At 53.8% G+C, this 26,808-nt stretch overlaps 1 protein-coding gene across 1 annotated transcript; it reads left to right on the top strand.

Moving 5' to 3' along the window:
* Positions 1-2,545: 2,545 nt before the first annotated feature.
* On the top strand, positions 2,546-14,798 carry MATN1 (matrilin 1). Its single transcript, XM_070774914.1, has 7 exons — positions 2,546-3,747; positions 5,462-5,808; positions 6,930-7,152; positions 8,055-8,180; positions 9,135-9,551; positions 10,446-10,598; positions 12,174-14,798. Exons 1-7 carry the CDS (start codon positions 3,651-3,653, stop codon positions 12,443-12,445), a joined length of 1,635 nt encoding a protein of 544 aa, XP_070631015.1. The 5' UTR covers positions 2,546-3,650; the 3' UTR covers positions 12,446-14,798.
* The last annotated feature ends 12,010 nt before the right edge of the window (positions 14,799-26,808 follow it).

Here is a 26,808-nt window from a genome sequence, read left to right on the forward strand (position 1 = left end):
AACAAGGAGAGGGAACGGGGGAGCCCTCCACGGGCTGCCTGTCTGATTTCAGGAGCAGCCTCGGGGAAGGCGCCTCAACGCACTGTTTCTCCTAGGCCAAGACCGGACACACTGCTCCCCATTCTGATTCCTGGGGTAAAATGTTTCACATTTTAAAAACACAAATATTTAGTTTCTGTCCTCAATGTATATATTTAACATCTAGGTCTCCTCCCCCTCCCCAAGCTCCTGCTATGGAATGTTAAAGGTGCCCCTTTGGGGGAAACCCATCTCCGTCCCTGAAAACCTACCTGTAGCATATTTCTGTGGCTTCACTAATGAGCAAAGTGACACAGAGAAGGCGCTTGTGTTCCTCCAAGCAGCCCATAGACGTGCCATTCAGCGACGGAGCTGAAAGAGCTGTTTCATGGGCCCAGCCGTGGCCCCGGCCAAGAGGGCTTTGTACCCTGTCCATCGGGAGAGGGGCGGTGGGGGGCGAGGAGACTCCAGCTCACGTTCTGCTCGTCCACCTTCAGGATGGCAGTGGTGGGGGACACTCGCCATCGGTCACCATCGCCCTGCCCTGTCTGACCTTTGCTGGTTAACATGGAAATAGACCCAGTTCTTCAGTTGCTTCTTTTCATTCATTTCTTGATTTGCTCACCAGAGATCTGTGATAGGCACCAGGCCAGGCCTGGGGAGTTCACTGGTGACAGATAAGACCCCCGCAGGCAGGGAGCTGATATCCTCTGGAGCAGGGTCGGGGTGGAAGTAGGGGAGCAGGTCCTACATTCATAACACAATTTTGGGAAGTGATATGGGCCACAATGACCATGCCCTGCGGCATCTCGGGAGGACAGAAGCAGACTTACAAGTTGCAGAGAGACAAGAAGTCAGCTTGAACTGATTGCAGGAGGTGGTGAATTGTGAAAAAATGAAACTAAAATGAAAAGTCAGAGGATTTAACTTCCTCGTTCTCTAAAACAGGGGCGAAAGGGAATGAGACCTGATTTCTAAGCTTGGCTCTGTCTCCAAAGAGGCTGGGTGGCTTCAGGCAAGTCAAGAACCTCTCTGCGCCTGTTTTCTCATCTGACAAATGGGCTACCAGAGTTGGGCCTGATGACCCCACAGGTTTGCTGGGGGAGCAAAAGACACAGAGTGACGTAGTGAGTGAGTGTGCCACGTCACACGTACAAGGGACTGTCACCTTCATTATTCCTGAAGGTTGTGACAGTGTTGGTTGGATCGGCTGTGCCTGGCAATCACTTTAAAAAAAAAGGTCCGTACATTTCCTTTTATGGAGGTGTAAATTATATAGAAAAAGGAGTACGTCAAGGCTGTATATTGTCACCCTGCTTATTTAACTTCTATGCAGAGTACATCATGAGAAACGATGGGCTGGAAGAAGCACAAGCTGGAATCAAGATTGTGGGGAGAATTATCAATAACCACAGATATGCAGATGACACCACCTTTATGGCAGAAAGTGAAGAGGAACTAAAAAGCCTCTTGATGACAGTGAAAGTGGAGAGTGAAAAAGTTGGCTTAAAGCTCAACATTCAGAAAACGAAGATCATGGCATCTGGTCCCATCACTTCATGGGAAATAGATGGGGAAACAGTGGAACCAGTGTCAGACTTTATTTTTCTGGGCTCCAAAATCACTGCAGATGGTGACTGCAGCCATGAAATTAAAAGACGCTTACTCCTTGGAAGGAAAGTTATGACCAACCTAGATAGCATATTCAAAAGCAGAGACATTACTTTGCCAACAAAGGTCTGTCTAGTCAAGGCTATGGTTTTTCTTGTGGTCATGTATGGATGTGAGAGTTGGACTGTGAAGAAGGCTGAGGGCTGAAGAATTGATGCTTTTGAACAGTGGTGTTGGAGAAAACTCTTGAGGGTCTCTTGGACTGCAAGGAGATCCAACCAGTCAATTCTAAGGAAGTTGGTCCTGACTATTCATTGGAGGACTGATGCTGAAGTTGAAGCTCTGATAATTTGGCCACCTGATGGGAAGAACTGACTCACTGGAAAAGACCCTGATGCTGAGAAAGATTGAAGGCAGGAGGAGAAGGGGATGACAGAGGATGAGATGATTGGATGGGATCACAGACTCAATGGACATGAGTTTGAGCAAGCTCTGGGAGTTGGTGATGGATAGGGAGGCCTGGTGTGCTGCAGTCTCTGGGGTCCCAAAGAGTCAGACATGACTGAGCAACTGAACTGAACTGGACCTATATGCAATGATGGGGACCCTTCCTGGTTATACTCCTTTATTTATAAGTCTTTAGTTTTGCCTCGTCTGTGAAGACCCCGGACTGGGCCCAGATGCAGAGATGAATCAACCAGACACTTAGCCACTCACGGGTGAGACGGACAAGGTACAGAAGCACAGGGAAGGGGTCCTAACCCAGGGCAGCGGGGAGAGAGACGGGCATGGAGAAGGCACCTCCACCAGGCTTCCCCCATGCAAGCAGGGTGCCTGAGAGCTCTGGCCCGGGGCCCTCTTCTGGCATTGACACTCAGCTGCACTTAAGACAAGTTACTTCAAAACTATGGTTTTCAGTTCCTCATCTTGGAAATGGGGGTAATAATATTGGTTGCCTCAAAGGGTTATCCAGAGAATTCGATGAGATGGTTCATGTAAGACTGCTTGCCCTGGGAGGTGGGCACCATTAGCATCCCCACCTTTCAGATGAGGCACAGAGAGGTGAAGCAACCTGTCCACAGTCACACAGCAAGTAGAGAGCACGCCCAAGTCATCTGGCTCCTAAGTCTGTGCTCTCGACCATCTTCCCTACTGCCCTTCTCCTAGCGTGCTGTGCTTGGTCGATCAGTCGTCTCTGACTCTTTGCAACCCCATGGACTGTATAGGCCACCAGGCTCCTCTGTCCATGGGGATTCTCCAGGCAAGAATACTGGCATGGGTTGCCCCACCCTCTCTAGGGCATCTTCCCAACCCAGGGATTGAGCCCAGGTTTCTGCATTGTAAGCAGATCCTTTACCATTTGAACCACACAGAAGCCCGCCCAGCTCTTACAAGGGGCTCGTGTACCTGTTCGCTCCGATATGACTCTGAAAGATTGTTAGGCAGAGAGTGATCAGGAGGAGGGGGCAACATGGGCAGATGGTCCTGCGTGGACAAAGGCTTGAGGAGCACTCAGATTCAGGTGAGGCTGGAGAACAGGGTGTGGGTGGAGAGCCAGCAGACAGGACAGCCAAGGTTGGAGGTGGGAAACTGGGGCTGGAGTTGTAGGTGGGAGAAGAGTGTTGGCGCGGGATGAGGGCGCCGGGCAGGGCTGGGGTGTGAGGCTGTTGGACTCAGGTTTACCTGGGCTCAGTCTGGCAGCTTCGGGCCAGTGCAGGCTCTGGGCCCGGAGGAGCCACCCTCCACCCACCTGATATTTCCTGGATTCCAGCTGCAGCTTCTGCAGGCAAAGGAGCCCTTGTGGTCAGAGGGGCCTCCGGAGCCCAGGCGGGGAGACTCCTTCCCTCCCTCCCTGGCACACACACCTCCATTCAGCCTGGCCCCGCCCTCCAAGGGGGCTGACCCCACGTTAGTTGGGGGCCCGCCTGACTGGGAGGCTGGGCCAGCAGGCATCAAGGTTGATAAGACCTGGCCCCCACTGGCCCCCACGACTGTGCTGCTACTGCCCGCGTGCCAGAACCATGAGGGCACTCAGTGGCCCCCGCCTCATGCTCTGTGGCCTGCTGCTGCTGCTGTTCCAGGCCCCATGCGCCCTTGGCCTCGCCCCACTGTCCAGAGGTGAGGGGGCCCCATGTGAGGTGGGGGATACCGGGCACTGAGACAGACAGAGGCTAAATTGGATCCAGCATGGGCGGGGGCGGGCAGGCAGGGGTGCCCCACAGGGCTGACGCAGGAACAGACAGAGATGGTGACAAACACAAGGACCAGGGTGGGCTGACCCTGTCTGTTCTGTGTGGAGCGGGCATGAGAAGGCTTCTCTGAGCCTGTCTCTCGGCTTTGCAGCTCCCAGGCTGTCCTCAGGGACCAGGCACCCTGCAGGGATGGTCTTGGTCTTCTGGGTCACTGACCGCACAGCCTTCTGTCACCTGGGGCTGCAACCAGGCCCAGGGCTGAGCTCACGACTCTCTGATGACTGCAGATCTGAGGGAGGAGGGGTGGCAAGATGACATTCCCCCTTCCACCAGCGCTTCCAGCATATTCTGGACAGGGCTGTCCATGAGCTGTACCACTGAGTTTCAGTTGTGAGGACAGAGTCCTAGGATGCCCAGCTCCTCCTGTGCAGATGGGGAAATTGAGGCCAGAGAGAGGAGGACCTATCTAAAACCACACAGTGAGTGAGCAAGCCTCAGAGCCTCGTGGCTCCTGGTCCACTGTCCCATGGTGTGGCCAATGCCCTCTCCATCTCTGGGCCTCAGTTTACCCATTTGTAGCCTCAGCTAGTGGCAACCAGGAAACCAAGTTGCAAGGTGATTTCTGAGGTCCCTTGAGGACTTCTGATGTCCCGGCCTGGGGCACCATGGCTGGGAGATAGGACTGTCCACACACCTTGTCTTTCTTGACGCTTCCTGCATCCCTGCTTGGGAGCAGCCCAGATTTAGTGGTGGACAGAGTGCAGACTTCTGTACTGGCTGCAGGGCCAGGCCAGTGATAACATCAAGCATTAAGCCTATCCTCCCCTCCAGGCAGATGAGAAAAGCGAAGCTTCAAAGCTGCAATCATCTGCCCAAGGCCACAGAGCTAGGACTCGGACTCCGTCTACCCCACTTGGGCTCTGTGTCCCTCCCAGCACATGGTGCTGCCTCCCAGGCTGTCTGGAAAGACATCGCTCCCTGGGGGTGTGTCTTGGGGGCCCACTTGATCAGACTGCCAAGGTGGCCACGAGGAACTCCTGCTGTTTTTCCTGTTCTTAGAGACCAGCCAGCAGGCTCTGCGGGACTGGGGCCAACTGGGTGCGCTTTGCTGATTCTCTTTGACACTCAGATGAAAGAGCCCACGTTGACGGGTGTTGCACTGGTTTTCAAGGCTGTGCCCGCCGGAGGGCCGACCCTCAGTTCCCTCCTGCCCAGGCAGGGCAAAGAGAATCTCTTGTTTACACTCTGGGCTGAAACCTGAGACGTGAAGGCTATCTTCTCCTTTGCTGCCTCTGAGAACGCTACATGCCCAGCCTTGAGCTGGCACCTTACACATATTTTTGCTTGCCCTCAAAGGATTCTGTAAGGAAGGGATCACCTGTCCATTGTACAGACAGGAAACTGAGGCTCAGAGAGGTGAAGGTGCCATTTGAACCTCTGTCTTTCCTATGGGCTGAGCTGGGGGCCTCTGGCAAGTTGCTTGCCTGAGTCCCCATGCTGACAGCAGGACCCAGCCAGGCTGATTCATGTCTGGTCTAGTCTGCCTGAGGCCTCAGGTCTGGATCTAAGTAGCCCCTGATGCCCTGTTCCTTCGTCTTAAGTATCTCCGCTCCATCCTCCTGACCTTTGCCCCCTCCCAGGGCACCTCTGCCGGACCCGGCCCACCGACCTGGTGTTCGTCGTCGACAGCTCACGCAGTGTGCGGCCCGTGGAGTTTGAGAAGGTGAAGGTGTTCCTGTCCCAGGTCATCGAGTCACTGGATGTGGGGCCCAATGCCACCCGCGTGGGCCTGGTCAACTACGCCAGCTCCGTGAAGCAGGAGTTCCCGCTGCGGGCCCACAGCTCCAAGGCTGAGCTGCTGCAGGCTGTGCGCCGCATCCAGCCGCTGTCCACGGGCACCATGACGGGTCTGGCCATCCAGTTCGCCATCACCAAGGCCTTAAGCGATGCAGAGGGTGGTCGTCCCAGGTCCCCCGACATTAGCAAGGTAGGGGCTCACAGGAACGTGGCAGCCTGCGGCAATGAAGAGATACAGCTAGGTTTTCAGGGCCAGGAGCCTCGGCCTCTGGAGGGGAGGAGATTGTACAAGGCCGCTCCCCAGGGAACCCAGGGTAGGGATACTAAAAATAGTGCTGCCCCCTCTGGCTTCTTATCAAGAATCATCTCAGGGGGCCTCACCACACCCCCTTTCTCCAGATAAAGAAACATGGGCTCAGGAAGGTGAGCTGTATTTCCAACCCAGGTCTGTCAGGTCACCAAGACAGGGGGTCGGGCATCCAGGCCAGGAGGAGGAGACTCAGGAATCAGAAGCAGACTCAGGTCAGAAGCAGAAAAGCAGCCAAGGGGGCTGGACGCTGAGTCCCAGACTCCTACAGAGCAGTTTGGAGGACCCGACTTAGGGCAGGCTGGACAGGGGGTGGGTGAGGGCCAGCCTCGGCACCAGGGTCCATTCTTGTGGCCCTTTCCCAGATACAGCACACAGGGGACTTGTGGGAGGGGAAGTGTTTTCTTCCTAGGGAAGTTAGTGTCTTGGGGAACGGAGGGAGAAAAGGCAGCATCTTCCTTCATTCCGTGGGCATCTATATGGGTACCACCTCTCTCCCAGGGTATACAAGGGAAGATGGGCAGAAGAGGAAAAACTTCCACTCTTTAGCTTCTGCCTCTCTCTGGTGGCCAAAAGGTAGAACTGCATGGAGTTGAGTACAGAGGTTTGGCCCTGCCCTCGCAAGCATCCCCAGGCTGACGGAGTGGAGGTGGCTCTGCCCTCAGAGGTCACAGAGCTGTCTGATGGAGGAGGAGACACCCAGAAGCCCTAGTCAGACGGAAGAGCACCTAGCCACGCCTCTCACTCAGAAGAAACCTTTCTCCTCTTCCACTATCCAAGTTCTTTTTCTTGGGCCTGATATTGGTGGTGGCAGCAGTCATATCCACCTGCCACTGAATAGTTGTGTGACCGGGGCTTGCCACTCCGCCCCTCCGGGTCAATCTCCTCTTATGTCAACCGTCCTGGGGTGTTGGGGGGGCGGGTGGTGCTGCTGGAGGACCAAGTGGCCCACCCAGTGTGGGGAGGGAGGCCAGGCTCTCGCATGTTCCTCCTCTGCGTCGCAGGTGGTCATCGTGGTGACGGACGGGAGGCCCCAGGACAGCGTGCGGGATGTGTCTGCGCGGGCCCGGGCCGGCGGCATCGAGCTGTTCGCCATCGGCGTGGGCCGCGTGGACAAGGCCACGCTGCAGCAGATCGCCAGCGAGCCGCAGGACGAGCACGTTGACTACGTAGAGAGCTACAGCGTCATCGAGAAGCTGTCCAAGAAGTTCCAGGAGGCCTTCTGCTGTGCGCGGGCGGCGGGGGGCAGGCGATGGGCCAGGCTGGGGGTGGTGCTGGGGAAAGGGAGATTGGGGAAAGGCGGTCGGGTGTCTGGCCAGGGCCAGGGCAGGGGCAGGGCTGAGAGCGGACAACTGGGGGCGGAGGTGGCCTATAAGAGGCGGGGACTGAGATTGAGACCACATTGGGGGCGGGGCCAGGACCTTATCTGGGCTGATTCCCACCCAGTCCCAGGTTGAAGGACTTGGGGAGGAGGTGACACTCAAAAGACCTTTTTTTTTTTTTTGGAGATAGAGTCCTGGCAGGGAACATGGGGAGGGCCTAAAAAAGCCTGTGCTATTTGGCTGCCGCGTGTGTATGTGTGTGTGTGTGGTGGTTGGGGGGTGGAGGGTTGGGATGCCAGTCTTCTGCCATGTGGGAAGGTCTGAGGGGGCTTGAGCATTGGGGTGGAGAAATTTCAGAACCTTTAGCGGGGTGGAGGAGGCAGTGCAAGGATTCTTCTCCACGTGTAAAACAGATCTAGGAAGAGCCTGAATCTAACTGAGAATTCTAGGCCATAATGCACAGTACCACAAATCTGGCATTTCACAAATATTTGTTGAGCGTCTTCTGTGTGCTGTGTTCACTGCTGCGTGTTTTGTTCTAGTCATTTGGAATACAACAGTGAACAAAGGGGATTTAGGCCCTGCCCCTGTGGCCTATATCATTTCAGCAGGAAGCTTTAGTTTATTATCAGCAATGCCACCATCTCCAGGGATGTCAGCCTGTCTGCAGTGATTCTGGCCTGGGTTGAGGGTCTGGAACCCCACCCGGGTGAGGGCCTGAGTGACCCTGAGCTTATGAGGGGCGATTCTGGCTGAGATATCCAAGGGCCGGTGACCGTGTGCTTCTGTCTCCTCTCGTCCCTGCAGTGGTGTCAGACCTGTGTGCCACGGGTGACCATGACTGTGAGCAGGTGTGTGTCAGCTCCCCGGGCTCCTACACCTGTGCCTGCCGCGAGGGCTTCACCCTGAACAGTGACGGCAAGACCTGCAATGGTCAGTGGGCCGGACACAGGCAGCCTGGGGAGGGTGGTGGGGAGGGGATGGGGCCTTGACCAGTCCCCAGGAAGCCCACCCGAGCCTCCCTGCTCCTTGCCTCTGGACTAATCTGCAATGGATGTCTTCTATGGACTTGTGGACACAGAGGGGGAAGGAGAGGGTGGGATGAATTGAGAAAGTAGTATTGACATGTATGCACTCGCATGTGTGGAGCAGATAGCTAGTGGGCAGCTGCTGTGGCTTTCCGGGTGGCTCAGTGGTAAAGAATCTGCCTGCCCATACAGGCACTGCAGGAGATACAGCTTTGATCCCTGGGTCGGGAAGACCCCCTGGAGGGGGAAATGGCAACCCCCTTTAGTATTCTATCCAGGATAATCACATGGACAGAGGAGCCTGGTGGACTGCACAGTCTCTGGGGTCATAAAAAGTTGGACATGACTTAGTGACTGAGCAGGCAGGCAGGGGAAGCTACTGTAGAGCACAGGGAGCTCAGCTCAGTGCCCTATGATGCCTAGAGGGGTGGGAGGGAGGCTCAAGAGGCTTGTGTATACATATGGCTGATTCATGCTGTTGTACAGCAGAAACTAACATGACATTGTAAAGCAATTATCCTCCAATTTAAAAGAAAGAGATGTCTTCTAGAGTTTGATGTTTGCAGTTCTCTTCTCACTGTCCCTCTTTTTGCCACTGTGGATGGTGGGTTTAGTGTGGTAGAAGGAGTTACATAGTCTTGAACTCACATCTTGGTGCCACTACTTCTGAGTTGTGTGATTTAACCCTGTTTAGAGCTTCAAGTTTCAATGCTGGAGGTTAGGCTGCCCAGAGGGAGTTCTGAGGCCCAAATGGGATGATGTTCTAAACAGCTGTTGGGTGTGGTGGGTACCCAGCCACTGGCTGGGATGAATGACTGTGTCCTTAAGCTTCACCTCACTGCCTTCCTACCCTCTCCAGTCTGCAACGGTGGCGGGGGCAGTTCGGCTACTGACCTGGTCTTCCTCATTGATGGGTCCAAGAGTGTGCGGCCGGAGAACTTTGAGCTGGTGAAGAAGTTCATCAACCAGATTGTGGACACGCTGGATGTATCGGACAAGTTGGCCCAGGTGGGGCTGGTACAGTACTCAAGCTCTGTGCGCCAGGAGTTCCCACTGGGCCGCTTCCACACCAAGAAGGACATCAAGGCAGCCGTGCGGAACATGTCCTACATGGAGAAGGGCACCATGACTGGGGCTGCCCTCAAGTACCTCATCGACAATTCCTTCACTGTGTCCAGCGGGGCTAGGCCTGGTGCCCAGAAGGTGGGCATTGTCTTCACTGACGGCCGGAGCCAGGACTACATTAACGATGCTGCCAAGAAAGCCAAGGACCTTGGTAGGTGCTGCTGGGACCCTGAACACCACCAGTGGCCAGGGGTGCTCATGGAACAGCTCAGTTTCAGTTTAGCTTAGGTCTGTTCTGATGAGTGCCCTAAACCCAGGTTCGATATAAATGAGGTTTGTCCAACTCTTTCTTATACTGATGAAAAAACTGAAGCCCCAGAAGAGTAAGTGGATTGTTCTGATGGCCTTTTGGTAAGTGAGGCTTGGAACTTTTCCAGTTGAATATTCCCAAGAGCACACCATCTGTTGGCAGGCAACCCCACTTTGGGACAAGCCTGAGTCTCAGCTTTGTCACCTATTAAATGAAAATAGCAACCAGTAGATGGATATTATAAGGGTTACATGAGATTACAAAGTTCTCAGTACAAGGAATCAGTACAAGTCTGATATATTGTAGCATCTCAGTAAATGTTGATTTCCTCAATGTCTTTGTCCCAGGCATTGTGCCTGCAATTCCAGCATCTGCCACCAGGAGGTGACGGGTTTGATTGCCTGGGCATTCCCCAGATTTAGCCATGGTTGCCTGTCCCCACAGTGAAAGTGAAGTGAAGTGAAAGTCACTCAGACGTGTTTGACTCTTTGCAACCCCATAAACTATACAGGCCAGAATATTGGAGAGAGTAGCCTTTCCCTTCTCCAGGGGATCTTCCCAATCCAGGGATCAAACCCAGGTCTTCTGCTTTGCAGGCAGATTCTTTACCAGCTGAGCCACAAAGGAAGCCCAAGAATATTGGAGTGGGTAGCCTATCCCTTCTCCAGAGGATCTCCCTGACCTAGGAATTGAACCGGGGTTTCCTGCATTGCAGGCGGATTCCTTACCAACTGAGCTGTCAGGGAAGCTGCCTGTCCCCATGGCCACCATTATTCACCTTGTTCCTCTTGGCAGGCTTTAAAATGTTTGCTGTGGGTGTGGGCAATGCCGTGGAGGATGAGCTAAGGGAAATCGCCTCAGAGCCCGTGGCAGAGCACTATTTTTACACAGCTGACTTCAAGACCATCAACCAGATTGGCAAGAAGTTGCAGAAGAGGATCTGTGTGGGTGAGTGAGACCAGAAAGGGCACCAGTGGGAGGAGGAGGTGGGGCTCTGATGATACGTGTGGGTGTCTGTTTGTGTAACCATCCTGGACTAGATATGGATGGGGAAAACAGGAGCTGGGATAGCATCATGAGTTGGCAGAACTGGGAGGAGGGCTGACCAATCTGACTTTTCAGTTCAGTCACTCAGTCGTGTCCGACTCTGCGACCCCATGGACTGCAGCACGCCAGGCTCCCCTGTCTTTCACTATCTCCTGGAGTTTGTACAAACTCATGTCCATCGAGTCGGTGATGCCATCCAACCATCTCATCCTCTGTCATCCCCTTCTCCTCCTGCCTTCAATCTTTCCCAGCATCAGGATCTTTTCCAATGAGCCAATTCTTCACATCAAGTGGCCAAAATATTGCAGTTTCAGCTTCAGCATCAGTCCTTCCAATGAATATTCAGGACTGATTTCCTTGAGGGTTGACTGGTTTGATCTTCTTGCAGTTTAAGGGACTCTCAAGAGTTTTCTCTAACACCACAGTTCAAAAGCATCAATTCTTCGCTGCTCAGCTTTCTTTATAGTCCAGCTCTCACATCCATACATGACTGGAATGTACACATGACTGGAAAAACCATAGTTTTGACTAGACGGACCTTTGTCAGCAAAATAACGTCTCTGCTTTTTACTATGCTGTCTAGGTTGGTCATAGCTTTTCTTCCAAGGAGCAAGCATCTTTTAATTTCATGGCTGCAGCCACCATCTGCAGGGATTTTGGAGCCCAAGAAAATAAAGTCTGTCACTGTTTCCATTGTTTCTCCATTTGCCATGAAGTGATGGGAATGGATGCCATGACCTTCGTTTTTTGAATGTCGAGTTTCAAGCCAGCTTTTTCACTCTCCTCTTGTCCTCGGTCTGATTTTTTACAGCCAGCAAACATGTACTGAATGCTCTTTTACAAGCGGCACTGTTCTCAGTGCTCTCCAAATGTGAAATCATTTAATCCTATTTGGTAGGAATATTGTTATCCCCATTTTAGAGACAGGAAAACCAAGGCCAGAGGGGTGGAACAACTGAGTAACTGGAGGAGCCAGGATTTGAACCCTGCTTCCTCTCCTGGTTCCCAGTGGTAAAGAGTGTAGATTCCCCAGTCAGACAGGCCTGGGTTTGCATGTTTGCTTTGACACTAACTAGCTGCTGGCTCTGGGCAAGTTGTTTACCTTCTTGAGTTCTTCATTTGTAAAACGGGATTGATAACAAACCCAAAGAGTTGGAGTGAGGAGTCACCAAGATGACCTCGGGGCCCCCGACTACAGCGTCCTGCACGTCGTAGGTGGTCAGCATTGGGGAGGCTGTTTTGGAGTTCTTTATCAGGGTTTTGAGGGGTCAGGAAGACATTCAGGGATGGCCCCCTCCGTCACTCCTGGGAGCTCTGTCTCAGGAACTCTACATGTCTCTCTGCCTTCTCTCATCTCCCAGGCCCCACACTCCCCCAAGGCGCTCCAGTTCTGGCCCTGAGCAGTGACTACCCGCCTCCCTGGCAGGCAGCCACTCACCATCTCCTTTCCCTTTCCCCACTTTCTGCCCACCCCAGAGGAAGACCCGTGTGCTTGCGAGTCCATTGTGAAATTCCAGACCAAAGTGGAGGGGCTGCTGCAGGCCCTGACCCGGAAGCATATCCTTTCCCAGAAGCCTCTGCGAGGAGAGGGAGCGGTCAGGAGGGCCCTGTGGTGGCGGGGAGGAGAGAGCCTTGCCCCTTGTGTGGTGGGGTCGGGCAGGCTCCTGCTGAAGACGGGCTGGATCCTGGCCCGGGAGGCTGGCCTTGGCTTTGGTACTGACAAGGGAGAGGCGGAAACCAAGAGCTAGAAGCTGGGCACACACGGAGTCCTGGATATGCTCGGGAAAACGTGGTGCCTCTGGACTCCGCTTTCTTAGGCGCTCGGTGACCTGCCTACTCACCAGACTCCTCTCAGATGGGGCTGCACCCCGCACAGCTCCCCGGGCTCAGGCAGGACTAGGCGGGTACCCAGCAGGCCTAAACCTGCACCTGGGCAGGGCTGGGCGTTCCAGACCCGCCGTAACTGCTGGCTTGTTTTTGGAAAGCACCCTCCTGAGGGCCGTGGATGGGTAAGTTTTGACCCTGGCGAAAGCACACGCTATGGGGAGGGATGAGAGAAAGTCCTGGAAGCGGGGTCCGGAGTGCAGGTGCCACCCCGTCACCGCCCTGCTCCAGTCAGCCCTCGCCTCTCCTTAACTCCCAGTCCACTGGAAGCCGTGAGTAAGCGGCTGGCCGTCCTGGAGAACAGAATCGTCTAAGCCCGCCTGTCCGCAGTGCAGCTCACGGAGCCCTGCGTGTGTCCCCTGGAGCCCAAGTTTAGTATAGCTTTGCCAGTTCAGTGAGAGGGCTTTGGGAGGTGGGGTCCCAGGACAGGACTGGGCTTTTTCCTCTCTCACCCTTCGAGCCTGGGCGGAGTGTGTGTTTGAGTGTGTGTGCTGGGAGAGTGTGCCTGTTCGGGAGCGCACGTGTGTGTGTGTGTACACCCAAGGGTAGGCATGTGACTAGGAACATGAGTGAGAACACAGGGGTGAGTGTGGGAGGAACTGCGTTTGCTTTTTTTTTTAATCAAAAGCTTAATATATTCCTGTTTTTTTTTTTTTTTTTTCAGTTCACTCTTTCTTGACTGTGAGTGCTGTGAATTTCTTTTCTGGTTTCTGTATTCCCTTTTGAAAAACCATTAAATGTGATTTAACGTAAGCACTGAATGAGGCTGGTGGCCTTGTGGTCATTTGGGCGGCAGGAGGAAGAACTTGTGGGGGTGGCAGGCGATGAGTTTGCTCAGAGGAACTCAGCAATGGTGTCAGCAGGGAAGATGGCCACTGCTCCCCAAACCGCGCGTGTCTGTCTTGACTTTTCAGTTACAGATTCATTGATGAGATCTCTGTTCATCCTCCCAGCAACCTTACCCAGAACAAACTTGAGTCATTCCCATTTTACAGATGGGAAACCTGAGTGTCTGAGTGACGAGATGACTGGCTCGTTGGAGAGACAGGGCTCTTGAATCTGGGACTTTGAGACATCAAGAGAAAAAGGCATCAGATAAGAAGGGCAGTGGCACCAGAGAAGACTCTCCATCCATCCATCCATTCATTCATCCGTCCATCATTCATTCAGGCAACACACAAAGAGCCTATGCCCGTGTCAGGTGGTGGGGAGGTGGTGGCCTGTGGGAAAGACACAGTTCCATCTCTTCCATTGGGCAGGGTGCCCTGTTACCTCAGTTGAGAGGTTTAGGTTGCCAGGAGCCCCTGGGATGAGTGAGTGAGTGCGTGTGTGTGAGGTTGGTGATGAGCAGGGTTGCAGCCTGAGCCTGGGCTGGCCCTCTGCCCTCTGCCCGGCACCACACCCTCCCTTGGAGTTCTCTCTCTTGCTTCCTGGTCAGCAGCCTCAGCCCCATGCCCAACACAGACAGTTGCAGCCTCCACCTCAGGGACAGTACCAGGAACGTCTTTGACCACCATGGAGTCTCATTTCTGTACCTCCCCCAGGGGAGCTTGGAACCCATTCTTGTTTAATGGAGCACCTTTAGCAAAAGTACTAGATTCATACTTGAGAGCTTGTAAAAGGCTTTTATAAGAAGCTCAGACCATCCTGAAAGATCTTCCTTAGAAGGAAGATCAAGGAGGTAGAACCAACACCACCAGCAACACCCAGGAACTAACCTGTGTGTTGGTAAAACAGCACAACCTTCTAAGAGCAATGTAAAAGTCATACAGCCTTGCACAGCTTTTACCCTTGGCACAGCCAAATTGGCAAAGCCCTTTTTTTGTGCCAATCTCTGGATGAGGATTTTTTCTCATCTGAAGAGGCTCCTTGTCACAGCCCCTGTGGCAATTGCTCAGTCCACACTTCTTGCCTCCTGAGATTATCCCCACAACCCACCCCCAGCATGTCCATGGGGGCAAGGCGGCAGGGTCATGTGAATACAGGATAACCTTGGCTCCTGGACTCAGCTAATTGGTCAAAGGGGGTCACGTGACTCAAGTTGGGCCAATTGCTGCCTCTCTTCTGGGAATTTGGAAGTGTGGACCCTAGTTACGGGGCAGCTGCTGCTGGAGCTGGGTGGTCTCTCTTCTTCCAGGTGTGCTGAAAGGCTGAGATTCGTGGTTGCCCTCCTCAGGAGGGAGAAAAGTAGCATTTGCTGAGTTGCTGATGGCCTTCTGGTCTAAGGCTGTTTCAGTGACCTGTTGCTGTAAAACAAACCACCCCAAAGTCAACAAGCCACCTTAGTGGCTTGAAGCAACCATCTGTTATTGTGTGACTCTCTGACTGATTGGGCTCAGTTGGGTGGTTCTTCTGCTCCACCTGGTGTTGGCTGCGGCTGCAGTGATGAGTCCCCACCAGGCTGGAGCATATAGTGTGGCCCACGCCCATGACTGCTGCCTCGGTGGAGACAGTTGTCAGACTGGGTCCCTGTCTTTGTCTGTCTCTCTCTCTATGTAGTCTCAGGGCCTTACTTTCTCCATATGGGCTCTTCAGCAGGGGAACTGGACTTCTTACATGGCAGCTCAGGGCTTCCAGAAATTTCTGAGGCCCAAATTGGCCCTGTATGACTTCCACTGCATTTTGTTGGTCAAAGTAGTTACAGGCTAGCTCAAGTTCAAGGGTGGAGAGATAAACTTCACCTCTTCTCCATGGGGGGAGAGGGACAAGGAATTTGTGGCCATATTTAATCTACCACCTGGGGTCATTCACTGGCCCCCTACTTGGGCCTGGCTGCACTCCCTGCCTGGCCATGCATGAGACACCCAGTGAACCTCAGCAAAGTTAAACATGGTCAAATCACTTTCTGTTTCATGCAACGCAAAAGCCCTGACTTGGCTGTCTCCTCACCTGCATCTCCCCCCAACCCATGTGAGGCCTTGGTCTTCTGGTTCTCTGCTTTCAATTCTGGGAAGTGACTGGAGCATCCTGGCTTCTGGCTCCTCTGTGGTCTGCTAACTTGGCAGAGCCTTTCACCTGAGTCCCGCAGGCTACAAATGTGGAAGAAAACTACTAGCCTTGCCTCGTTATGAGGTTGCAGGATGTGAATAAGGAAAAAATAGGAGGCATTCAGTGTGGTGCCCACCCACACTTTGCATCCGGAGTGGAGCTGGCATCACTGATGCCATCTGGGGGTGGCTTCCTGGCCTCAGGAACACACCCACACCTGTCAGCTCCTCAACACCTCCCTTGCTCCCATCTGGCACTGGTGTCCCTTGAGATGCTGTGGCCACTTGGCCTCCAGTGGCTGTGCCACTTGCTGGGAGGCCACCCCAGAGGGTGCACCGTGGCTCCCTGCAAGCATTCTGCTCCTCAGCAGGGAGCTTGGCCCCTCTGTGTTACGTTAGCAGGTGCCCATCCTCTGGCCCCAGCAGGAAGCTGAGGCGAGCACAGCCTTCCCTCTGGTGTGAGCAACAGCCTGAGGGCCAAGGCTCAGGAGGCCAGGCAGGGAGGGGTACCAGCCTGGGGGCCTCTGGGAACAGTGGCCACTCTATCACACAGTCATTTGGCAAACTTGTACTGCACCAATGCCAGGCCCTTCTCTGGGTGCTAGAGAGAGAGAGAACAAAACAGACCGAGGTCCCCGTGTTCATGGGTGACATTCCAGCCACACTTATTTCTGCCTATATGAACCTGCACAAGTCACCCTATCTCCCTGTGGACCTTAGTTCTTCATCTGTTAGATGGAGAGATGATCCAGAAACATGGAATAAATGAGGAGAAATCTCCAAGGAAGCAGGTGGTGTGCACTCAAAGACCAAAAGCTGTGAACACTTCCTTGATGAAATCAAAGAAACGAAGATAGCAAAGTACCCAGGGGGAACCTCTCTGGCCTGGCAGAGACCAAGTATTGGGCCCCAAGGTTCAAGGAAATGTCCCATGGGGAGGTGATGGCAGGTGGTTGTCTTTGGAGTCACACATCCCTGGCGTGAGTCCCCTGCAACCCCTTTGCCTTGAACAAATTCCTACTTTCTCTGATGTCAGCTTCCTCAACAGTAAGCAGGGCAACAGCACGCTTCTCCCAGTGGTCATCACGTAGGCAGACAGAGGGCTTGGTATGGGTGTGGCCAGCCCTGCAGGAATCCCTGGAGGAGGCAGCAGAGGGGGATTTGAGGGGAGTGGGAGGGCTGGGCCTGCAGGGGAAAGCCCTGCAGGGGAAATCTGGAAAGTGAGTTGTGTAGGGAGGGAGAGAGGAGCTGAAAAGCCACATGTTGCGGGGGAGGCGTGGAGGGCTCGGGGGAGGAAGGGAGCCGTGAGTCAGGCTGTGGGGTTGCAGGGACAGTTCTTGTCTGATTGCTCCCTCCTTCCTTCCACATATACTAAGCATCCTCAAAGGCCAAAGGGCTTCCTAGGTGGCTCAGTGGAAAAGAATTCACGTGCCAATGCAAGGAGACACAGGAGACTTGTGTCTTCCCAGGGTTTGATCCCTGGGTCAGGAAGATCCCCTGGAGGAGGAAGTGGCAACCCACTCCAGTATTCTTGCCTAGAGACTCCCATGGACAGAGGAACCTGGCAGGCTACAGTCCACGGGGTTGCAAAGAGTCTGACACGACTGAGCAACTAACACGTACTTTCTTTACTTCTAGTCAACGGACCCTTTTCTTTAATAATTAAAGCAAATGTATAATGTTTGTTTGATAAGCCAATGTTTCTTTGATCAAGGGTATGCCACCAGGGCTCATATGGGAGGGTCCAGTCAAGTCATGCAGGGGTGGGGAGGTGTCCTGGAAGAAGTGGACTTGAGCATGGATCTGCAGGTGGTTTAAGAGGAAGGTGAAAGGGGTGGTGGAGAAGAACATGTCAAGAAGAGGGAACAGCACGTGCAAGGTCCCTGAGGCAGAAAGGCATGTGGTCCTCCAAGGGTCTGGATGCAGGTCTACCTGGGGGACGGGGGACAGTCAGGAACAGGGACAGGGCCCAAGACCAGACTGGGCAAGGGCTCCATCTGTGGTGGAATGTGAAGCCATGGAAGTGTTTTAAGTGAGGAGGTAAAGGGACCAGATTTATAAATTACCAGTTAGCACTCCTGTTTCTCTTACAAATCCTCAGATGGAGTGTGAGTTGGGCTGAGAAGAGACCTCAGCTGGGATGGGCACGGACCAGACATCCATGTCACATCCCTAAGCTGGGTCGGGTGCAGGCAGCTGACCTGCCTGTCGGGGTGAGGCAGTGAGACCCGGGCTGGTTTAAACATTTTGGGGAGAGTTGAGAAACTGCTTCTGAAGATGGTGCTGGAGGCCCCGATGCATCTGTGCAGTGACCCTCGGAGGCAGTATGACTGTTCCGTGTGATGGGACTTGTCCGAGTCAGCGGAAGAGCTGATTCCTTGGTTTATCTGATGTTAAGGCTTTTCTCAAGAACAGCCCGTACTGAGCTCTGCTGCTTGTGATAACAGATGTCAAGCCCAAGTAGGTGCTTGGCAGACCCCAGTGACCTCCCTCCCGCCCCTAGCCCTGGCAGTCAGCAGGCTCACGGTCTGGCTGAGGGTAAACCTGGTCGTGGAGGAGCCTGAGGCTGGAGGGCAGAGGGGGCAGGGTTGGACCCCAGAGCTGAAGACTGGTGGGGGCCAGGCAGGGAGTAAGGGCCTCCTCAACAGACTGGGGTTGGAGAAGGGGCCAGCCATGGAGAAGGCTCAGAACCCAGTGCCAGGGAGGGTTCCCAGAACGAAGGCTGGGGGAGGCCACAGCTCAGAGGCTAGAACCAGGGGGCCTGATGCTATTTTGGTCAGGCCTGGCTTTGGCCCCAGTCCAGGCTGAGCTGAGGTGGCTTGGGGACCTGGAGCCTCAGGGTTTTCTATGAAAGCAGCAATTGGAGAAGGGTGCGTGCCCAGGATATGGCCATTATGCTGGGGTGGGGAAGGGGGACTGCTTCCTGTTTCCAACATTTCTGCCTGAGGAATTCCATGCCTGGAGGGAGAGTAAGACACAGGGAGAAGCACTTAGCTCAAACACCGGAAGGCTGGTCCACAGGCACCCTGGGGCAGAAGAGGGTGTTAGAGCTCCTGGCGGTAAGTGACAGAAAGTCCACACCAAGCAGCTTAAGCCCGAGAAGGGAGTTGGTGGGATCCAGTGACTGAAGGTGCTGCAGGGAGTGGGATGCGGTGGGGTGGGGTGGGGTGGGGTCGGGGGGCGGGTGCAGGGATCACAATGTTGTCAAGCCTCGGTCTCTCTCCACTCTTGACTCTGGTCTCCATCTCCATGGCCTCAGGCCCAGGCACGTCCTCTCCTGGAGACAGCCCATGAGCTCTGCACTGACCCTCTGCCCGCTCCAAGTGTGTGGCCATTCCTACAGTTCAGTCCCCTTGGATCTGACTGGGTCCTCCACTCACCCTTGAGCCATCATTGTGGCCAGGGGGAGACAAGGCTGTGACTGGCCAGGCTTGGGGCTCTGCTTTTCCCCTATGATGGGTGAGTTGGCTGCAAGGGATTCTCTAGGTCCAGAAACCTGAGTTTCCCAGGTGGCGCTAGTGGTAAAGAACCCGCCTGCCAATGTAGGAGATGTAAGAGATGCAGGTTTAATTCCTGGGTGGGGAAGATTCCCCCTGAAAGAGGAAAGGGCAACCCACTCTTAGAATTCTTGCCTGGAGAATTCCATGGACAGAGGAGCCTGGAGGAGCCTACAGTCGGTAGGGTTGTAAAGAATCAGACTGAAGCGACTTAGCAGTGGTTCTTCAGGAGGAGGGGTTGTGAGAGGCAGGGGCCTGGAGCAGGGCAGGCAGAACTAATGAATAGTCCCAACTCGTGTGGGAAGGGACGCGTGGAACCCCTGCTGGAACAGCTCCGTGGATCACATCATTCTTCCCTGCATGGGGGGAATGGGGGTGGGGTGGGGGGTGAGCTCATAAAGGACCACGTCTCAGACTCCAAGGAAGGCAGGGACTGGCATCCTGAGATCTTTCAAATCCAAACTCTTGCGGCTTGCTCATCTCAATTCTGCCCACAGCTACTCCAGGTCCCCTTGCCATTCTGCCCGCTCTCTGTAATTTCCCCCCATCTCTCTGCTTTCAGTTTGATTAACAGAAGGTTATAAACAAGTCCCAGAAAGAAGGAAAACCAGCATCTCCCCAGGGCAGCTGCAGTGTTTTGGCAGACGGCAAGTTACTCTGTAACTGATATTTTTGATATATATTTTTTAAATTTTTGTATAGATAAACAGAACTAAACTAATTAGGTTTTTTTTTTTTTCTTTCTTTCTTTCCTCCGGTCGTGGCTGACAATAGGAGACTCTTGGCCCCCCAGTGAATTGGTTACCAGGTTTCAATAAAGGGTTTGTCTTTGTAATTACAGTTCATTAATGGATTTACAAGGGAGGGAAGATGGCAAAGCCCGCTAAGGGGATTGTTTTGCATTTCTCCTCTTTTAATTACACGATTTTCTCCTGAACCAATGCTCTGTGAAAAATGGTAGAGGGTGGGGAAGCCCCAACACCCCATCTGTTCCAGATACAAATGCAGTTAATATGGAAGGAGGCAGGAGATGCTCAGAGCCTCCAGCCAAGTGAGTGTGCTGCCTCCCCACTCCCAGCGGCTGCGTGGTGGGGGAGGGAAGGAGGGGAGAAAGGGAGGGGGCTCCGCCACCAGCAAGCTCTGTTGGCCTGGGGAGGGGACAGCTCTGGTGGGGACACGGCAGCCTTCGCACATTTAGGATCAGAATCAGATTTAGATCACTCACTGAATTACCTTTTTTGGATCATCCGTTAGGTGCTTTGAAATATACACGCAATTTCTAATGGAAACTTCTTAGTGATCTTTTTAAATATTTTTTTTTTCCACGAATGGGGATCTATTTGGGGTTCAGATTCCCTAGGATGAAAGGAAGTTCTAGTTCTTCCTCCACAGGTTGGGACCATAGCAGCTTAACTGGCTTTCCCGCCTTGTTCTTCAGTCCATTCTGCACACTGATAGCAGAGTGATTGTCCTACAATGAACATTTGATCAGTCACACATACACCCTTGCTCAAGAACCTTCTCAGGCTCCCTGTTATCTTGGAGATAAAATGCTTAGTCGTTGAGCATTCTAGGTGGTGTACCGTCTGGCTGTTGTTCAGACCCATTGGACTATTTCCTGCTGCATCCACTCAGCCTTTGCTGCTACCTGGGTGACCTAGTTTGCCCAGTTGTGAAATGAACCCCTGACACTGGGCAAGAAGATCTCAAGGATCACTTTGGACCTTGGAGTTAAGGGATTGTACTGGGGCTGGAATTGCAGACCTGGGGCTGCTATGGTGGAAGCTGGCCACAGGATGGCACCATCAGCCCAGGAATGGGGTTCAGCGCGCCTTCCTGTGAGCTGGGGCAGTTCCATCACTCGTCACACTCAGTGGCACCTACTCTAATCCCTTTAAACTGCACCCCCCTCCTGCACACATGGGCTCCCAGGAGGGCAGACCGTGGGTGTCAGTCTCAGAGGTGGGTGTTATCTTCCCATTCTTATCGCTTGCTCTGAACCCTGAGAAGGGCCTGGGCTGGAGTCACCTCCTGCCTCGTAGGGCCTGTCCAGGGGCTTTGCTGAACTAGGGGTGGCAGCTCAGTCCTGAATGTTGGGGCAGGGTGGGGGCTAAGCAGGAGGCCCCCCAGGAGACATTTTCCTGTTCCCCTACCCTCTCTTGTTTCGGTGGGCAGTGGTCAAGTCTTCTGTCCCTAAATCAGGTATGTGTTCTCAAGCCAAAAATAACTGCAGCCCGGGGAAGGGTTTATTAGAGACCCTGGGGCAGAGGTGACTGGGGGCCCCAAGACACCTCACAATCCAGGTCCCAGTGCTGTCCCTCCTGCGCTGTGTGTCTTTGGGCTCCTCAGTTTGAGTCTCAGTTTGCTCACCTAGGAAGTGCGGAGAATGACTTCCCCCTGGCTGGGATGTGAAGACTGAAAGAGCCAGTGTGTGAGTGCCCAGTGCAGGGCGAGGGGCCCAAGGGGCTCAAGACAGAAGCTGCATTTTCGCCGGGGTTTGGGTCCAGGACCCCTGTCTCAGTCACAGGTCTTCCAGGAGCCCCGTCTCAATCACAGATCACCCCTGAGGGCCTCAAGGAGGAAGCACATCTCTTCACATCTAGAACAGTCCTTTCCTGGGACTTCCCTGGTGGTCCAGTGGTTAAGATCTGCATTCCCATTGCAGGGGACATGGGTTCAGTCCCTGGTTGGGGAACTGAGATCCCACATGGCAAAAAAAAAAAAAAAAGGAAAAAAAAAAAAAGAATGGTCCTTTCCTCCCTCATGAAAATCTGCTAACAGGTCAGGGCATAACCCTCCACGTCCTCCCCAGGTCCCAGGGCCTGAAGCGGATCCTTTCTGTGTCTCCTGCCTCCTTGTAAAGTGTGAGTGGCTGCCTGGCCCAGTGATGGGGCAAAGGGGCTCTGCAGGGGACGGTCTACAGGGTGGCCACCCTGCCTGTGCTCAGACCCCATGTGACCATGGCCAGTCCTCCACCACCCTGAGCTTCATTGCACCGATGCTATCGCGGGCTGCCCCAAGCGGACACGAGGCACGTCGTCCCTGGGAACTGACCTTGGAACCCCGGCACCCTCACAGCTACAGCCCCTCTGTCCTTTCTAAGGTACCCACCTGAGGGCTTGTGACTGTGCAGTCATGGCCTAGAATGAGCACAACTCTGCCTCTTGGGGCAGAGTTGCTCCAAGTTGCTCTTGAGAATCCTGTGTGTTGAATGAAAGTGGGAAAGAATGAAGGCATCCAGGCCACACAGAGCATATCTGCTCCCTTGGTTCCCCTAGCCTTTTAGTGATAATAGTAAAACGTAATTTATAAACTGCGATTTATGGTGTGTTAACTTGTGGCTCAGCTGGTAAAGAATCCGTCTTCAATGGGAGGTCTCTTCAATGGGAGACCTGGGTTCGATCCCTGGGTTGGGAAGACCCCCTGGAGAAGGGAAAGGCTACCAACTCCAGTATTCTGGCGTGGAGAATTCCATGGACTACAATCCTTCCTCGCTTCTCTCCTGTGTTTGGTGCAGAGCCAGGAAATCTGTCCCAAGCGTGGGGCTTCCTCCAGGAGCCAGGACTGGCGGGAAGATGACTGAGCGACTTTCACTTCACTTCACAATGTACATAGTATAACTATATACTTATATATAACACATTAAGACATAAAATATATAAGTCATATAATTATGCAAATAATAAATAAATAAATATATAAATAATATGACTCAATTTATATGAGTTTGAGCAAACTCCGGGAGTTAGTGAAGGACAAGGAAACTTGGCACGCTGCAGTCTGTGGGGCTGCATAGAGTTGGACATGGCTGAGTGACTGAACAACAACAACAAAAATATATTATGTCAGTATATAAATATATAAATAAATGTACAATAATACACTTACAGTATAACTATAAATAGTAATTACATGTATAACTCTGTGACTAGCTAGCACATATCTGTGCTTACTATGGGCTATGCTATGCTGTGCTGTGCTTTGTCGCTCAGTCATGTCAGACTCTTTGCAACCCCAAGGACTGTAGCCCACTAGGCTCCTCTATCCATGAGGATTCTCTAGGCAAGAATACTGGAGTGGGTTTCCATGCCCTCCTCCAGGGGATCTTTCCAACCCAGGGATCAAACCCAGGTCTCCTGCATTGCAGGCAGATTCTTTACCATCTGAACCAGCAGGGAAGCCCTACTATGGGCTAAGCCTTGTCCTAAGAGTGCTAACCTTGTTTATTTCTTACAACCACTTAGGGAAGTATGATTATCCTCATTGTACAGGTTGGGTAAAGTGAAGCTCAGAGGCCAGAAGGGGCCTACAGAGACAAGTAGAGGCTCGGGACTTGAACTCGGCCTGTCTACCCTACTTGATCCCAGAGTCTTCCTTCTTCCAGGAGGAAACCCCTTCCTAGACTGGGATCCTGGCTCCCCTGATTCCACCTCTGGACCCCCGTCCAGCTTGGTCATATCCCCTCTACCGTGTTGGCTGGAACAGACTCCCTTCCCAGTCCTGCAGACTTCACTCCCACCTGGGGCCTCTCTGCCTGCCACCTCCCTCCCCGCTGCCCCCATGGTTGGCGCAGCTGCTGCTTGGGTGTGTGAGCACAGTGGGGAAGGCTTTTCCCCTCCTCTTGGTATCAAATTTTCCCTTGCAGTTTCCTGCTTTCATTCCTGGCAGGAGTCCTTGGCCTGTGGACAGCAATCCCTCCCTGCCTCTCTCCTGTGTTTGGTGCAGAGCCAGGAAATCTGTCCCAAGCCTGGGGCTTCCTCCAGGAGCCAGGACTGGCAGGGAGTGGACATGGTGAGCACTCCCATGGGCATCCCACTGGGGCCATCACAACCTTCTGGTCCCTTCCCCTAGGGTCCTCCCTCATGTGGCTGGTGGTCAGCAGGCGCGCCACCAGCTGTCCTGGTGTTTCTCTTTGCCAAGGCCCAGCCTGAGGCAGCAGGTGAGGGTGGGGCCTCCCCAGGAGAAAGAACTGCCGCTGTCCTGGGCTGGGCTGGGCTGGGAGAGGCCAGACCGGCTTCACTGCTCAGATGCCACCTCCTCTCTCTCCGCTCTTCTCCAGCAGCAGCTGTGGAGTCTCCCAGGGAGGGGGTTCTGAGAGGTGATCACAAGTGGTGCATGGGCCAACATTAATATTCTATATTTCACCAGTCATGTATTTATTTTAATGAATATCAGAAAAAAACCTCACAAGTAATTAATGCATTAAACCTTGATTTCATGGATGTTATTGCTTGTGGTGAGGGAAATTGAAAAAGGGAGGCCATTTCAAGTCAAAGGGTTGGGCTGAATCAAAATCAATATTGTGCAGGGAGAGGTGGGGGCGGCAACCCCCGGGAGGGTCAGAGAAGCTGCTGGAGCTTGGGAGACATGGAGGAGGCCCACGAGATCCCAGGGTCCAGCCTGTCTCTGCTGGTGGCGGGATGGGGGCACCTTGGGCAGCTCACAGCACCTTGCGAGCCTCAGCTTCCTCCTCTGTCATGTAGGGAGGAGCCGTAGCAGCCCGAGGAGCTGTGGCAGGGTGAAACCCGGTGAGGCGGGTGGGGGGCTGGCCTGGACCTCAGGGCTGAGTCATTGCTCGGAGCTGTGGCAACAGCGTGTGGTGGTATTATAGGTAGTATTAGCATCACTGTGCAAGCCTCAGGAGCTTATTCTGGGTGCCTCGACCCATGGCTTTCAGCTGGGAAGAACCCTCAGCACAGCTCCATGTGAGCAGCCCCTGCCAGGGGCACCCTGCTCATGTTCACAGCTCTGGGCCAGGCAGGCTGGGTGTCCGTCCAGTTTGGCCACCCACTGGGCTGCTTGGAGCCACCATATCCTTGACTGTAGCTTTAGACCAAGAGACCCACCTCATAGGGTCATGGCTGTAAAGAGCAGGCAAAAGGGCTGGCCAGGTCTCCATAACAGTAGGGCTTATCCTGTACTTCATCCTGTACTTCATCCTGAGATTTGTCTTCTCTTGGGGTGAAGATCTGCTGGTTGGGCAGGCAAAGTTTGGCACAATCTGGGGGGTTCTGAACCAGCTCTGAGTGTTAGGATGTATTGTCCTTGACATGCTCATCTATCCACCCATCCATCATCCATCCAGCCTCTATCCATCCTTCATCCATGTCTCACTTATCCATTCATCTATCATCCAGCATCCATCCATCCATCCATCCATCTCCAACCATCCATCCCATCCATCCACCCATCCATCCAATAAACGGTGGTGGGGGCAGTGGAGCCAGGCCAGGGAGTTGGGATGTTACCCTGAACAATTGCTCGCAGGGTGTGAGGAGGGGAGGAACCTGGGCAGATTTGGGTCCCTCTGGCCGCTGTGTGGCTGTGGACAGGGCTGAGGGTGGGAAGAGGCCAGACAGGAAGTGGTGGCTGCAGGCTAGAGGTGGCTCCTGGAGGAACCAGCAGGGAGGTCAGAGTGGCCTCGACAAGTGCAGTGTCATAGGGGCTGCATGGGGACTGTGGTGGGCACAGGAGTGTGTGTGTGTGCATGCTGCGGAGGGTGGGGTGGGACACAACCATTGTGGGCCAGTGGTTTAACAAGTTGGGCTGTTAGAGGAAAGCGAGGGGTGCAACTGACCGGGACGTGGAGTTCAGGTTTGTTTGTTACAAGGTGAGAGACTTGAATACAAGCGAATATGAACCAAGTGTGAAGGGACAGAGCTAGACAGAAATAAATACAGACAGATAGATGATGGATAAAGAGATTAAAGCAGTGCTTCCCTCTCCCCCTGGACAGACTGAGGTGGGGCAGGAGGGGCCTCATGGAGCAGGTCTGGGCCCAGGCAGAGGGAGGGGACAAGCTCCATCTTCAGAAGGAGGAAGAGGAGGGGCCTGTGAGTGCTGACAGGGTGGTGGTGGGCGTGTCGGGGGTGGTGGAATGTTTGGGGAAATCTAGGGAGTTTCTATTTTGAGGCTTGGGTTTTCTTTGGACGGAGAAGTGAGCTCACCTGCTGAGAAGGGGAGGGGAGGGGCGCATGAGAGAAGGGCTGAAACAGTCCCCTTGGTGATGAGACCCTCGGGGTGGCTGGGACCTGGGGGAGGGGTTGACTCCAGGATCCCCTTGGACTTTGTGGGGGTATGAGCTGTGCGTTTGTGTGTTGGGTCATTGGCGGGGCTCTGGGTTGAACTGACCCCAGGCCACTTCTCAGCCCATCCCTTGCACCGCTACCCCCCCTCCCCCACCCAGCTATTAGCACTAGTTATCCAGCCTGGGCTTCCCTGGTGGCTCAGACAGTAAAGAATCTGCCTGTGATGCAGGAGACACCGGTTTGATCCCTGGCTTGAGAAGATCCCTTGGAAAAGGGAATGGCAACCCACTCCAGTATTCTTGCCTGGAGAATTCCATGGACAGTGGAGCCTGGTGGGCTACAGTCCATGGGGTCCCAAAGGGTCGGAAATGACTGAGCAACTAACACTGCTGCTATCCAGCCTGTGGTCCCTGTGTGCCAGGAGGCCCTCTGTGAGAGGAGGGCCCTGCAGTACTGGGCCCAGGAGATGCACAGCCTTCTGGTTTGCCCCTCACTTCTGCCCTGCAGCTGGAGGGTGCTTCTAACAGGAGTATTTCCCTGCCACGCCCCAGCTCAAGAACCTTCGGTGGCTCCTAACTGCCTGTGGGCTCAAGCTCAACCTTCTTGGCCTGGAACTTAAGGCTTCTCCAAGTCTGGCCCTGCCTCCTTTCAAGCTGCGGCTTCTTCCTGCTCCCTCCTGACACACCCACCTGAGTGCTGAAACTGGGATCCAGCC

This window comes from Bos indicus, chromosome 2, assembly GCF_029378745.1.
Source record: "Bos indicus isolate NIAB-ARS_2022 breed Sahiwal x Tharparkar chromosome 2, NIAB-ARS_B.indTharparkar_mat_pri_1.0, whole genome shotgun sequence".
Lineage (NCBI taxonomy): Eukaryota > Metazoa > Chordata > Mammalia > Artiodactyla > Bovidae > Bos > Bos indicus.